We start from the raw sequence: 14,474 nt of genomic DNA on the forward strand, positions 1-14,474 counted from the left end.
ACTCCCTTCTCTTTTAAATTTTTTACTTCGGGCTTCCACTCTACTTGGTAGCTCTTTATCTCTTTATCCACCATGTATCCAAAAAATATTTACTGAGCATCTGATATGGGACAGGTGATCTTTGAGATGCTGCAGTCCTCCCTTACTGGCTGCTCCTTCTCAATCTGCCTCGCTAGATCCACCTCTTCCCCTAACCTTGTAACACTGAAATCTCAAACGTTCCAAGTGTGGACCCCCGTTTTATATCCACACTCATTCCACTGATGATCGTAGCCAGTTTATGTACCTTATATGTGCTTGTAAGTCCCAAATTTGTATCTATATCCTGTGTTTCTCCTCAGAAATTGAGACTCTTAGCCAACTGCCTATTTTATCTCGCCACTTAAATATCTAAAAGAGGCTTTCAAATGAACAAGTCTAAAAACTTTCTGCCTTTCCTGAATCTGTTCCTTCCTCAGCCTTACCCACTTCGTTAAATGGCAATTCCAATGGCTGGGGCCAAACCATCTGGAATCAACCTTGATGCTTCTCTTTCTCTCACAGCCCAAATCCCATCTGCCAAGAAATCCTGTCAACTCTATATTTACAATATACAAATGATCTAACCTCTTCTCAACCCTTTCATCACTAACACTCTGGTTAAGGCCCACACATTCTCTCATTCAGATTACTGCAATAGCATCCTTTTTGTTCTCCCTGGTTTTGCTCTTTTTCCCTCTTCAAACTATTCTTTTAAAAGAGGCCAGAAAGATCTTTCTGAAGTCCATTTATGTAAAATGAGATCAAGCCTCTGCTTGCTATTTCAATCATAATAGAAGCATGGCTTTGCTATTAGTGAGAAGAAAAGTAGTAGGAGATGAGGTCAAAATGAGGTCCTGTGTGATCTGGCTTCCTGCTCTCAGCTCTCTGACCTCATCCAGACCTCATCTCCTACTGTTTTCTCCTCACTTACTTTACTCCACCCACACTGGCGTCTGGCTGTTCCTCAGCCATGTTCCTGCCTCAAGGCCTCTGCATTTGCTCTTCCTTCCACCTGGAATGCTCCTTCCCAAATATCCGCATAGTTCCCTTCCTCACTTCCTTCAGGTTTTTACTCCAATGTCACCTTCTCAGTGAGACCTTCCATGGCCAAACTATCTAAAATTATAAATGATCCCAATTTGCCAACAACTCCCAGGCCTCCCTATCCCCTATTCCTCCTAAGCATTAATCCCTATGTCTGCCTGAGCACTTGTCTGTTTTGTTCACTGCTACACCCCCAAACTTAGAATAGTGCCTGGCACATAGTGCTCTGTAAACATTTGTTGAATGAACTGAAGGAACAGAGGGCCAGCATAATAGAGAGAGCTGAACAACAGACCTCATCTAAATAAAGAGTGCCTACAAAGCCCATCCTCCCACTCTTTTCCACACCAAGATCCTTGCAGAGCTGAAATACCAAAAAACCTAAGTTTCATAGACCTTTCTTGTCTCTCCACCTTAATGATATTATCAGCATATTCTTTAGCCTTACAAAAAAGAAACATCTTTGTGTATATTTATTTGTAATACTACTAAATTTAACCCAATAATAAACAGTACTAAATAAAAATCTCCAATGTAACTCCAGGCAGCAGCCTACTTTCATACCTCAAAGATTCATGAAACGTGTATTAGTAATGATTAAACATGTGGAAGTCAAGCCATAAACAAACATAATTAGGATGACTTTTAAAATCTGTGTAGGGGCGCCTGGGTAGCTCAGTCGGTTAAGCGTCCAACTCTTGGTTTCGGCTCAGGTCATGATCTTGGGATCATGAGATCAAGCCCCACATCAGGCCCTGCATTCAGCATGGAGTCTGCTTGAGATTCTCTCCCTCTTCCTCCACCCTGCCCCCCATTCGAGCGCTCAATCTAAAATAAATAAATAAAATCTTTTTAAAAATCTATGTAAAACTCCTAATTTTACCTCACTTTTTACACAGTATAGTTCCAGCTTTTTGTATGTGTTCTTTAGTTTTTTTCTATACCAACTAAGCACTGATTTGACCTACTCAAGTCCAATGAGCAACTGATGGAGGCTGAAGAATCACCATTTTCACAATTGCACTACATTTAGGAGACCTCTGTGATCAAGCACTTCCTTGATAAGACCCAGGAGATGTGTTAACTCCTTTATCTCTTCATCTTCATCATATCATATGAACATCACCACCAGGCTGACCCCATGAGTTACATGTTACTATCTATATTTTAAAGATGTGGAAACAAATGCTCTAAAAAGTTTGGTGACTTCCTCAAGGTCACATGGCTCCAGCAGGATGGAGCAGGACCCAAACATCCTCAAGTAACAAGTGGTATGAACCATAACACCAGTACTCAACAAATGTGAGGGATCGCCACTTACTTAAATCTTTTATTATTCAAAGAACTTTTAAATTTTATTTTCATGACATTAACAATATAATTTAAAAGGAGTAAAATAATCATGTAGGATTCATGTATTCTTCACAAGATATTTACCATTTGTAACCTATTCAGATTATCTCTCAAATAAGAGTTTAATTTGGAATTTGTAATCTCCTTCTAATCAACAACAAAACTCACAAATGAACCTTTCACTGAATGATTATCCTCCATATTCTCCAAAGTCCTCAAAATTCTCTGATTTAAAATTCTAAATTATACTTCTTTCATATAAAGATAATAATGAATGGCCAATTCTGGTGAAATATTAGAGTTGAATAAATAAAGGTATTTAAAACCAAGTCATAACCAGTAAGTGTGTAAAAGGAAATTCTGCCACTTCTTCCTTGAAGGAAGCTGAGACATTATTAGGAAATCCCTAACATTTATGAGATGGAATAAAAAAAAAAAAAAAAAAGCCAAAGTTTTTATTCATGAATTGTCATTGCAGCAAAAAATAAAAGGCCATTATTTTGCCATAAAAACGATTTTTTAAGTATCTTTTCACATACATTAAATTATTGGTGACTCTCATAATAGAACTATAAAATAAGATTAACAAAAATAATTATTATTCTCATTTTCACATCTGGAAATTTAAGCTACAAGGTTTGTGAACTTGCCCAAAGTCATAAAGCTACCAATTCTGTCTTCAACTCATCCGTTTTTTTCACGCTTTCCAGTCATCTCTATTGCACAGACCTCACCTCCCTACCCAGGCCACCTGCTCAAAGACGACACACAGCCTAGATAAAGGGAGCCCTGCAGGGTAGCTGGGGCGGTCACTGGAACGATGGCAAAAAGGAGAGGAGACAAAGATAGCCCTCACTGAAACTCGCTCACTGACCTTATCTAAAGGAATATTTCTGGGACGCCGCTACCCGCCTGAGCAGGGCTCAGATCACGGTGGCTCAGGTAAGTTTTCCAGGATGTGCCCCGGCTTCCCAGTGCCCCTGATACCTGCCACCAGCCATACCTTCAGTTAAGCCAGCAAATCTTGTTGCTCCGCCCGCCCCAGCCCAGAGACAGAACATCTAGGCTCCTCTACCAGCAAAGACGGAGGAGGCCTTCGCTTCAGCCTCCGCTACTTACCTGTCGGGTCATAAGAGATTTGATTTTTTGCATGTCGGAATCGTAAGAGTGGTACCCTGCCGCAAAGAACTAATAAATCACGCCGAACCACCAGACAGCTGGCCCGGGCACAGGGAAGCCATAGTGAGTAGTCACGTGGAGCTGCTGACCCGGGTCATCCTTTCCTGCGCTGAGCATGCTGGGCATTGTAGTTTTCCGGCCGCCGCGGACACCGGCAATGAAGAGACGAGGACAGCTCAGGTACTACATTTCCCAGGAAGCAAAATAGCGGACGCTTCAGTTAAGCCAGCAAATCTTGTTGCTCTGAGTGACCACGGCGACCGCCAGTCTTTACGGAGGTACTTGCTCTTGGTCACCCCGCTTCGGTAAGGCGAAAACCTAACTCATAGCTGACCAGGCATTGAGCGACAGGAGCAAGCCCTGAGAAGACCGTATATAAACCGGACTGACGTGATTTCCCCCTCACAGTGTAGTGGAGGAAACCCAACCTGGTCCAGAGAGGCGGGGTGGGAGGACGTGAGACTGACGTGACAGGATCTCAAGGAAAGGCACTCTCCCAGAAGTGACCTGAGAACCTGGGACTCTGCAGCTGGTTCTGGGCTTTGGCCTGAGGAAAGGTGTGGTCCAATAGGCAGCTGTCCAAGGTTAGGGCTGTTCTTTCTCAGTCTTGACATCCACTGCAAAAAAATAAAACCGCATCTGATCTAAGGCAAGTCGAGATAGAAAATATAACGATAATAAGTATACATGACACTTTAAAGTTCTCATTTCAGCTCTTAGCAGTTTAGTTAAATTGAGGAAAGTAATAGGAGAGGTGTTAGGCGTTTGATTTAAGAAAGAACTGTCCAGGGGCGCCTGGCTGGCTCAGTCAAGCATGCGACTCTTGATCTCAGGGTTGTGAGTTCGAGTTCCCTGTTGGGTGAAAAGATTATTTAAAAAATAAAATCTCTAAAAAGAAGGAAAGAGAAAAGAAAGAACTTTCCAATTATGAGAATACTAGGGGGGAAAAAGCAATCCAGAGTTAACAACAGGTAGCATTTATTGAGCTTACTACATGTCAAGAACTCTGCTAAAAGCCTCACATATATTATCTCATTTATCCACACAAACATCCTATGGGGTTGTACAATTATCCCCAATTTATTTTTTTCTTTTATTTTTTTCAATTATCCCCATTTTATTTATTTTTTTTTTAAAGATTTATTTATTTATTTATTTGACAGAGAGAGAGATAGCCAGAGCAGGAACACAAGCAGGGGAAGTGGGAGAGGGAGAAGCAGGCTTCCCGCCGAGCAGGGAGCCCGATGTGGGACTCCATCCCAGGACCCTGGGACCATGACCTGAGCCGAAGGCAGACGCTTAACGACTGAGCCACCCAGGCGCCCCAATTATCCCCATTTTAAAGATGAGGAAACTAAGGTATGGAGAAACGAAGTAACGTGTCTAAGATTACTGCAACATACAAACAGAAACTGAAGGAGTGATTATTCGGATGTTGTTTCAAGTAAGAGTTTCATGTATGGTGTTGAAGAGTGAGTCATGAAGTATGGTACCAATAATTTTTTAAAATTTACATTTAATTAATGTTTATTAGAAAACCTGTGAGTTCAGAAATATTTCCTAGGACAACTGAAAAAGTGTTGAAGTGTGCCAAACTAATGAAAAATACTAGGTAAACCATAGTACAGGTGGTAGAAAGATATGGCAAAAATAATAAAAGTAGTTTGCAAATAACTGAAGCTTAGAGGACATTATATAGAGGTTATTTCCAATTCTGAAATTCTATCATTTGACCTCTGAGTCTTGCCTTTCCCTTTGTCTCATTTTTACAAATGAGGTTGTAATATTTGACCTAAGATTTTGTAAGGATAAATGAGATGATGTAGTTGAATACCAATTTATAAATGGTAAAGCACCTTACAATTATGAAGAATTATAGTCACAAGTCTGCCTAGTTTGCTGCTCCAACAGAACCACTTTGTGCATACTTCTATCATTGTGCTTAACAGTTGCTTTTGAAATTATATGTTTACCTATATGCTTCTCTGTTATTTCTAACCCCATAAAAAATTCCAGGCACTTTTGGGCAATCCTAGTTTAGTTCATTCTTTACCTGCTCTAGTCTTTATTGCCAGGCAGTTCTTATGTGAAAATAATCAATATTTAAAAGTCCTTGAAGGGGTGCCTGGGTGGCTCAGTCAGTTAAGCGTGGGACTCTTGGTTTTGGCTCAGGTTATGATCTCGGGGTCATGAGGTCAAGCCCCGTGTCAGGCTCTGTGATCAGTGCAGAGTGTGCTTGAGATTCTTTCCCCCTCACCCACCCTCCCCTCTGCTCCTCCCTCTGCTCACTCTCTCTAAAATAAATAAATAAACAAACAAATAAATAAATAAAATCTTTTAAGAAAAGTCCCTCAAAGCATCAAAAGAAACAGAAACTGCTGACTATATTAGCATATAAAATGAAACCCAATTCAGTTTTTGATTGTTAGGCACTAGGCAACACTACACTAAACACTTTACATTAGTAACGTAGAGTTTTGGTCCTCAAGCAGTTTACAATTTAGTTGAAGAGCGTGTATTAGAGCTGATCCAAGACCAGTAGTCTCAAACCTGACCAAATGCACCTGAGGAGTATGCCATTGTTATTGTTTTCTTTTAGGTTCTTTGTTTAAGATCTTCAGTGATTCTTACAGGCAGCCAGCTCTAGCGTTTCAAATCCATTCCTTAGAAATGAGAAAATTGATCCATCTAAGGTTTCAAGGTCACACATTTTAAAATTAGAGCTTGAATTGGAACTAGAACCCAGATCCAAAACCAGAATTTCCCCCTTCATACAGTCAATACACAAAGTTACAAGTGACAAAAAAGGTTTTTTATTCCACGTATATTTTGTCTTTTTCTATCAGCCTAATTGGGGAAATTAATATTTTCTGTAACTATTTGACCCTGAAAAGTCAAGAAAGCATTAAAACTTTATTTTACCCTAATACTCTAAGTTTTAGTTTATTTCTTATAAACTAAAAATAAATGAACAATCCAGTCTTCTACAAGTTCAAAGTCTGTAACCATAATATTAAAAACATGTAAATCAGTGCTGTTGTCTAAATAAACTATATGCACATAAGGCTTATTTAGGACTTTTACATTTGCCTGAAGGCTGTTAGTGATAGGACAGAGCAACTAGCAGAAAGTTTGGATGGCCTGCCAACAAGTCTTGAGGAAAGCTTGCCGGATGATAGCCCCTTAGTAAAGGACTGCCAGCCCCATTTTTGCAGATTGAAACATCAGGGCTAAGAGTTTAAGTTGTTCTGATTCAAGACAGCAGCATTAGCAGTAAAGTACGATAAGGGCATATTCCTGATGGCCCAAACCAGAGGAACCTCTGGAAACTTAAATAAAAGCTGGTTTGATTAGGAAGATACATTTCAAATCATCCTATAAATAAATATCAAAGCAGCACAAAGTTGTGGCCTCTCCAGGATGAGGTAACTACACTTTCTGAGCAGAAAACAAAACACTTGCTGAAGGTAAAGGGGTAAGCTGGAGAGGAGCCCAGGAAGGAAGACTGCTGCATAGTCATTTAGCAGCCACATCAGTAGATCCAGGCTTCTCAGAGGCAGCACTGTAGATGTAACTATAGAGGAGTGAACACCAGCACAGGCATAGGTGATTGAGATGGCCTCGTCTAGCGGCCACCTTTTCCCAGTAACCTGTAAACTGTAACCTTTCCTAGGATCTGTCTAATTAGAACATAAGACAGTGCTTTCTTTCCCCAGTTCTTAGTCTCCACTATTCTACATTGACTTTGGCATTGGCATTTTACCACCTTTCCAATTCTTCTTAACCATTCCAAAATATTCATATGCTACTAATAAATAATGAGTGCAGGTTTTTAAAATGCATGTAGCCAACTGCTTGCCTTATGAAACAAGACCAATCTTATAATTTAAACAAACTAGATAATAAATGTGACTTGAGAAGTGACAAAAAAGCCCGCCCCCTCCAAAAAAAAACTCCCCCCCCATACACAGCAGCTCTTTTCATTGCTTGAAATTTAATCACTATAGATATGGATTGCTTAAGTTAATCAGCCTTTTCACTTTAAATGTAAATATAACTAAGATCAATAAACAGGCTCCTGAAGAGTATAGTAGAGCAGAAACCCCCTGTAGATTACAAGTCAGCTGTGAGATATTGATGGTGGGAAATTTCTCATATAATAATAAAACACTTTAAACCGTTTTTTGCAACCATGTAAAAACTGACAACAGTTGAAGTTCTATTTTAGCATTACCTTGTATGGCTTCCTGAGTAAACATCCTGAATTCGGAAATTACTCCGGCAGGTAAGATTTTATGCATACCATCTGCCGCTAGAGGGCGCTTTGTCGTGGATGTGCCACGTAGCACTTTCCCAAGGCTTTTGTCATTTTTTCATGTTTGCCATGACATGAAAAGATCACAACTATGATTCATTTTGGCATTTATTTACATTTATTTACATAGTGTCCATTATCACCTATGTCATAAAAGAAAGGACATTTTAAAGTAACACGAATGGACATTTTAAAGTATAACACGAATTTGCCTAGGACCCAGAAAGCTTCACCATGAGCCACCACTGGGTTTGAAAAACCCTGGAAAGAGTTTATTTTAAAAATGAAATTAGAAATTAATATTGATTTAAAAGATGTGAGGGGAATCTATGCGGTATCTGTAGAATGTCTATATTACTGAATTGTGTTTTTTGCAAACCAATGTTAAAATTTATATGCGTTTCTTAACTTCAATTGAGAATCAGAAGACAGTGGCCAAGGAGCATTTGGGGTTTATTTCTTAACAAAAACGCTAGTTAAGCACCGGTGAGGTGCTAAGGATCCATAATTAATTAGAATGGTTTCTGTATTTGAGTTGCCCAGAGCAAAAATAAACATGCAAGAAAATTAATTGAGGTTAATGAGATAAGTGCTACAATAGATGTATGTCCAAGATTTAGAGATAGCACAGAAAAAGTTGTGGTATAGTAATCAGCTGGGGGGAAGCTCTTGCTGTTTTTCTGAATCATGGAGAGATTATAAAGTGACCTCTGAAGAGGCCTCAGGTTTTCCAAAAGTCACTCACTCTCTTTGCCTATAGAAGCACTTCTGGAAGAGGTGGGAGCCTTACTGCAAAAAATGTTTCCAAACTTGGATTCTAAAATAACTATCATTCCTTTTTTTTTTTTTTTTTACCTTTACACTTAAGGAATAGTCTTTTTTCCATTATTTAATTCCTTCAGTGAGCCTTTACTGTTAAAAATGATTTAGGCAGGAATTTTGCTGGATTTGATGCAGATTTTATTACATACTTTATGTTATATGCTTCATGTTATATATGTTTGTTATATACTTTACATAGTGGCAGCCTTAGACTAGAACCTTCTCGCAATAAATGAAATTAAATGGGAGTTAACTTATAACTTAGTAAATTAAGTGGAAGTGCTAAGACTGCCTGCTCCCATGGCAATGAAGAGGTCAGGCTGAAAAGCTGTAGCCCGGACACCACAGTAGAGATAAGAGCTTCTCTGGGCCATTGGTTTACTTCCTCTATGCTTCAGCTGTGAAAATGTGGCTTCAGATATTATCTGTTTTCATTATAATTATGCATGGTCCATGATTCACTGTCACTTGGAAACACACCTGTGGTTTGCTTTTAAAAATAACATGAATCCATAGATTCAATAAAACCATGCCAGATGTTTATAATAGAAAATAATACGTAGAAAAATACATTTTTAAAGATACTCAGGCTCTCTGTTTTGATTCTTTGGTATAACTTTTACATGTTAGTGACTTCATGATGATTTGTAGTTTTAGCAGATAGATGAAATACTTCAATTTTCATAGAAAAAGAATTTTAATTTCAAAATAATGGCATAATTTTGCATGATAGGAAACCAACTTACCTTTTTCAGGAAATTTCACAATATGCTCTCATTATGAAAGCATACTATTTTTCAATAAAGTCACCCAAAAGGATGTTTTCCTTCATGTGATTATTAATAACCAAGAATGATTCATGAGATATACTGACAATTACTGATAGTCTGATAATCACTAAGAAGCTGTTCTAAAGTCATAAGCCTGTATTCTTGCAGAGTATATAACAGGTGTTCCCACTCCCTGTGTCCTTTGTATACACATTCATTCTGTATTCAAATCACAGAAGCAAGAGACAGGATAGGGTCTGTTACCTCACTGCTAATTTCCCTAGCAAATAAACCAGCAGCTGCTGGTCCATGAACCAAGTTGCCACTGGGAAGAGGGCACTGTATGCATGGGACAGGATGCTTTCATGGAGTCCTTCAGCAGCACAGTTGGGGGCTTTCAGTGCAAAATATACCTCCTTCTCTTAGGTAAGGCACTGCATTTCAGCTGTTGTTTGTTTTGTTTTGTTTTGTATTTTTAATTGTGGGCATAAGGTAAATATTTGCTTTAAGCTGTAGATTCACTCAGATAATTGAAGAACGGCTCAGAACCTTTTAAACAATAACACACTTTGTTCCAGTAAAGAAGCAGGAACATTTAGGAGAAATGAGGTTCAATAAACGATGATTGTGGTTTTCTTAGAACAGCAATTACTGTCAACAGTACTCATTAAGAAAGTTAAGACCTTCTAAAAACCTAATGAATTTCTTCTTTTTACAGAGTTTACATATAGATTTAATAGTCTTCAATGCATTTTATTTTGGCAAATATTCACATAGGCCATGAATTTGTGATCGTTTTTAGTGAAACCCATAACAATTTATGAAAATGGTTTTAAGTAAAAATATTGTGGTAAACTGTCAGCTCTGCTTCATTTTAAATTACCTATCATAAAATGTAGAAAAAGGTGAGGTTCCAAAGTTACAAAAAATATTGTATACACAATAGGGAGCTGTTTGTGTTAAAAAGTATTATTTCTCCAAAATACCTTTAGCCTTTCTCTTTGTCCAATGGTTAGTCTTACTACATTTTTTTTCCTTGACTTTACTGTTTTCTCCTCATTCTCCTCTTCATTCTTAAAGAGTCTTTCTCCAACATTCCCACTGTTTTTGTGTCATCTTTTTTTTCACTAGGTGTTCTCTTTTTCATTCTTCCTATTTATCAGTTTTAAAAGTCAAGTTCATTTCTTGTTTTATCTATAGTCAACAGGTAGGGACTCAAAAAAGACTTTATTCTTTAAACTTTAAGAACAGATTAGCTAAATAAGCAATTTAAGTCTTAGCCTTTTGCAGTAGCTTAGAGCCTTGCTTTCACTGGTATTTTTTGTTATAGTTTTCATTGTAAATGTGATTATTATTCAAATTTATATGTAATGTTGTATATAATCCCATGTATTTGAAATGTTCAGTTTGTAATTTTTTCTAAAAACTGAGTTTCCCATAGTTGGTGATTGTTTTACGTTGTCAAATTCAAGCCTATATAGATTTTTAGTTTTTGAAATTTTTAGAAAAAATCAACAAGTACCATTACTGACTTTTTATCTTTGTGCATTTTTCTGAGCTCTGAAAGTATCCTGTGTGTCAGTGCCCCCACTTATTTTTAATTTTATAACAACAGGCATGCTGTCATTTCATAAGTAATATTTTTGAAGCTGGCTTTAAGAAGAACTTAAAAACAATTTATTTGAGGAATTTGACTAAAATAAAATTAAAATTACTAATACATAGAAATAGATAGCATGTTCCTAAGTAGTTAAAATGGTTATCCCTTAAGTCTTTCTAACACAAAATCACTTTTCTCCATTGATAGTGTGTTGTAAAGATCATATGTAATGTGGAAATCTCTTTGTTTTTAAAATATTGGATATCTGATTTTTTTTCTTTTTGAAAAAAAAAATCTTAAAAATTTTGAAGCCCAAAATGTAGTTTGTAAAGGCTATTCAAAGTACAACTTCATAGTTTCTATTTTCTCTAAAGATGCAGGAGTTTATTTTCAGTCAACAATAGTTGTGTTATGCTTGCTAATATCATACATGATAAAGGGGAAGTAAATGCCAACTATTTTAAGGTACAGCTAGAGGTCACTTTGTGAAGTCTGATGTTTATATTCAATACAGTGAAACTGGTCTAGGGAGTCTTTTGTTTCTGGAATATAGATAAATTTTACAGTATGACTTCAAGTGTTTCTAAACACTGGACATTCGTTTATAGTGCTGTTAGACAGTTTAAGGGAGTCTCTAAAAGGGAGATTATTGCTATAATGTTGTATGTTAATTATTAATATTTCTTCAAGTTAATGTAATGCCTTATATGCAAAAAGTCTAAGAATTTTTCTTTTTTATATTTAAAAAGTAGGTATTAGTGACTCTAATAATAAAATTGAATTTTTATTTAAGTCCAATTATTTGGAATATCAAAAGGAAATTAAATTTCATCAATTTTTAAAATTTATTTTCTTAAGGTTTATTTGTTCACGCAGAGGTTGACTTCCTAAAATCAATAGTTTTAGTTCTTTAGGTTTTCTCATACAACTAGAAAAGAGAGCTTGAAAAATTCTCAAAATGAAACTAATTTTTTTAAAGTTAATACAGTACCGTATGAGAGCATAGATTTACCACATCTGTAGTGCAAAATACAACAGTGAAAAAAAGAGTGTGTTCTTAAGATGTAGAGGAGGTATCTAATCATCTGTTTATTCACCAAAGTTCACTACAAGTAAGGATTGCATCATATCAATAGGTTCTTTCCTGCAAAATGAAAAAATTTTAGTAGCTGAGATAAGATACTCTATAAAGAAAATTACAATCTTTGCTGATATTCTTATAACTTGCTATCTATAATTTATCTGATAAAATGGTATAGGCAATCTAAGGAAAGAGCTATTGTAATAGCTGTGCTCTCTCTCACTGTCATACGTATATTTGAAAAAGCACATATATTTGAAAAAAAATTAAATGATATGATTTCATATGATTTGGTATTATAAACATTGAATACATTCAGAGATATTGATAGCAATGTATTATTTAAGGCATTATTACATGACACCATTTCTGAAATAGCCCAAAGAACTAGTTCACCCCACTTAAACAATTATTGTAAGTGCCATATAAAATGTTATTTTCTTCTAAAGTAGTTCATTATTCCTGGGCTGCAATATTTGTATTGTATTTAACTGTGCATTTAATAAAATTTGCTTCCCATAACTTCAATCATAGACTTTCCAATCAGTCTTTTCATGCTTAAGATTCAACATTCTGATTCAAGATCCAAAAGTCACCAACATTTCTATTCTAGTCATGCTAGCACTACATAGTAGTAAAGTGCCTCCCAACCATTTTCTGACTACTAAAATCTTAGTTAATCTTTAAACTATAACTACCAAAAAAAAAAAAAAAAAGGTAGATGAAAAACAGTTCTTCCCCTTTTCCAAAAAATAAAACAAAAGGGAAAAAAAGACCCTAAACAAGGACTTATGACTTCCCCAAACAAGAACAGATTGGCCGGAATTGCATTCAGGCCATCTATATCTATAGCTCACTGTCAAAGGCAACTACCGAGTTTTAAGTCAACAGCCATGAAACTTTTTCCAGAGCATTCTCAAGGCAATGATGTAGATTCCCACCATCCCCCATGGTTCCTTGGTAAAAAAACACAGAGTCGCTGCCTTACTAAAGGACATCCAGGGATTGTGGCTTAAGTGGACTAAAACCTGAGACTCAATACTTCAAAATTCTGTGGGCCCTTTCAATTAAATATGGGCCTTTCACCTTTAAAAGTAAGGTAGCTGCTACCCTGAGAAAAGCACCTCAGGATGTCAAGAACAAACATAAATAGTAGAGAGAGACTTAGACCTCATCTAATATTACCCTCCTTTCACACATGAGAAAACTGAGGTCCAGAGAATTAGAATGACTTTTCTAAGGCCACTTAACTGACCAATCATCATTTTATCCCAAGGGTGTGTCCTTTACTAAGACCTTGCATTTCATCAATTTTTAACTTTATCAAAGTGTCAAATACAGAAATCTCTCTGCAAATTTAGAGATTAGGTTCCTAAAATCTCTTACTTCAAGGCAATTTGCAAGTGATGAATTTAATGACTAAATGGTGACAGTAGGACAAGGAAGTCCAAGATCAACAGTGAACTGTGAAACCTCATAAATACTTTCATATTCACTGAAATATAAAAGGAGACAGCAACACACTTCATAAATACAGTGAAAATTATGTTTGATGTATCTTAAGTTAGTAATAATGGGTATTAAAAAACAAGTTTTTATTTATTGCTTACCAGGAATTTTTCCAGAGCTTCCTATCCCCAATTTCAATGAAAAGCATGTAGATGCATGTTGTTTTGTGCAGATAACACATATGCTAAGAGGAATCTTTTCCTTTACTGGTCCCTCATCCAAATGCCCAATGTGTTTCTCAGTCTGTGGCTTGAAGAACTTTACTCTCTTCTGTTGGCCCCTGTTTCACATATCACAGACATTACTAGGTTTAAGTCCTAGATTTACCTTCTCTTCTTTTTTCTCTCTCTTATGATTTCCTTGCAGAAACCACTACTCCTTTTCTGCAATCCATTTTATCTCTGCTTTAGAATTCCCAGCACGAGTTCCTTCTTTTTCTAATGATTCAAACTAGGAACAACTACAAATTTAACATTCTTGCACTTGCCAGAAAAGAAAACAGAAGCAAATCCTCATACCTTTGTAACTCCTTTGTTATGAACCAAATCACTAAAATGAATGTACAGTACAGCCCATTATCAGGAAAAAAAATTACAGAGTCCATCACAAATACACACAGAGCCCAAGGAAACTATAAGACACATATTTATTTTGCCCATAGAGTCACCTAATTCTCAGTCCATACGGTCAGTTTCAGGTGAACATCTGGGAGTTCCTTCTCCCTCTAACCTCCTGTGATCTTCATCTTTTTGCTTTCTCCTGAGTTTTTCTCTAACTTAT

The 14,474-nt window shown here is 36.7% G+C and overlaps 2 protein-coding genes across 19 annotated transcripts in view; one reads left to right on the plus strand and one right to left on the minus strand.

Annotated features, from left to right (window-relative positions):
• VPS50 (VPS50 subunit of EARP/GARPII complex) overlaps positions 1–3,670 on the minus strand; it is a 136,083-nt gene extending 132,413 nt beyond the window's left edge. The window contains exon 1 of the mRNA XM_032402136.1: positions 3,538–3,670. Coding sequence (XP_032258027.1) covers positions 3,538–3,570 — 33 coding nt within the window. The 5' untranslated portion in view covers positions 3,571–3,670. The remainder of the gene's footprint in view (positions 1–3,537) is intronic.
• Positions 3,671–3,728: 58 nt separating this feature from the next.
• Positions 3,729–14,474, plus strand: part of HEPACAM2 (HEPACAM family member 2) — a 48,509-nt gene continuing 37,763 nt past the window's right edge. For 12 of the 18 annotated variants that reach the window (XM_032402146.1, XM_032402151.1, XM_032402147.1 and 9 more), the window contains exon 1: positions 9,756–9,930. In XM_032402146.1, the coding sequence (XP_032258037.1) occupies positions 9,852–9,930 (79 nt within the window). In that variant the 5' untranslated portion in view covers positions 9,756–9,851. The other 6 variants (XM_032402155.1, XM_032402156.1, XM_032402142.1 and 3 more) reach the window with 3 other exon arrangements.

This window comes from Phoca vitulina, unplaced genomic scaffold, assembly GCF_004348235.1.
Source record: "Phoca vitulina isolate PV1807 unplaced genomic scaffold, GSC_HSeal_1.0 scaffold4, whole genome shotgun sequence".
Lineage (NCBI taxonomy): Eukaryota > Metazoa > Chordata > Mammalia > Carnivora > Phocidae > Phoca > Phoca vitulina.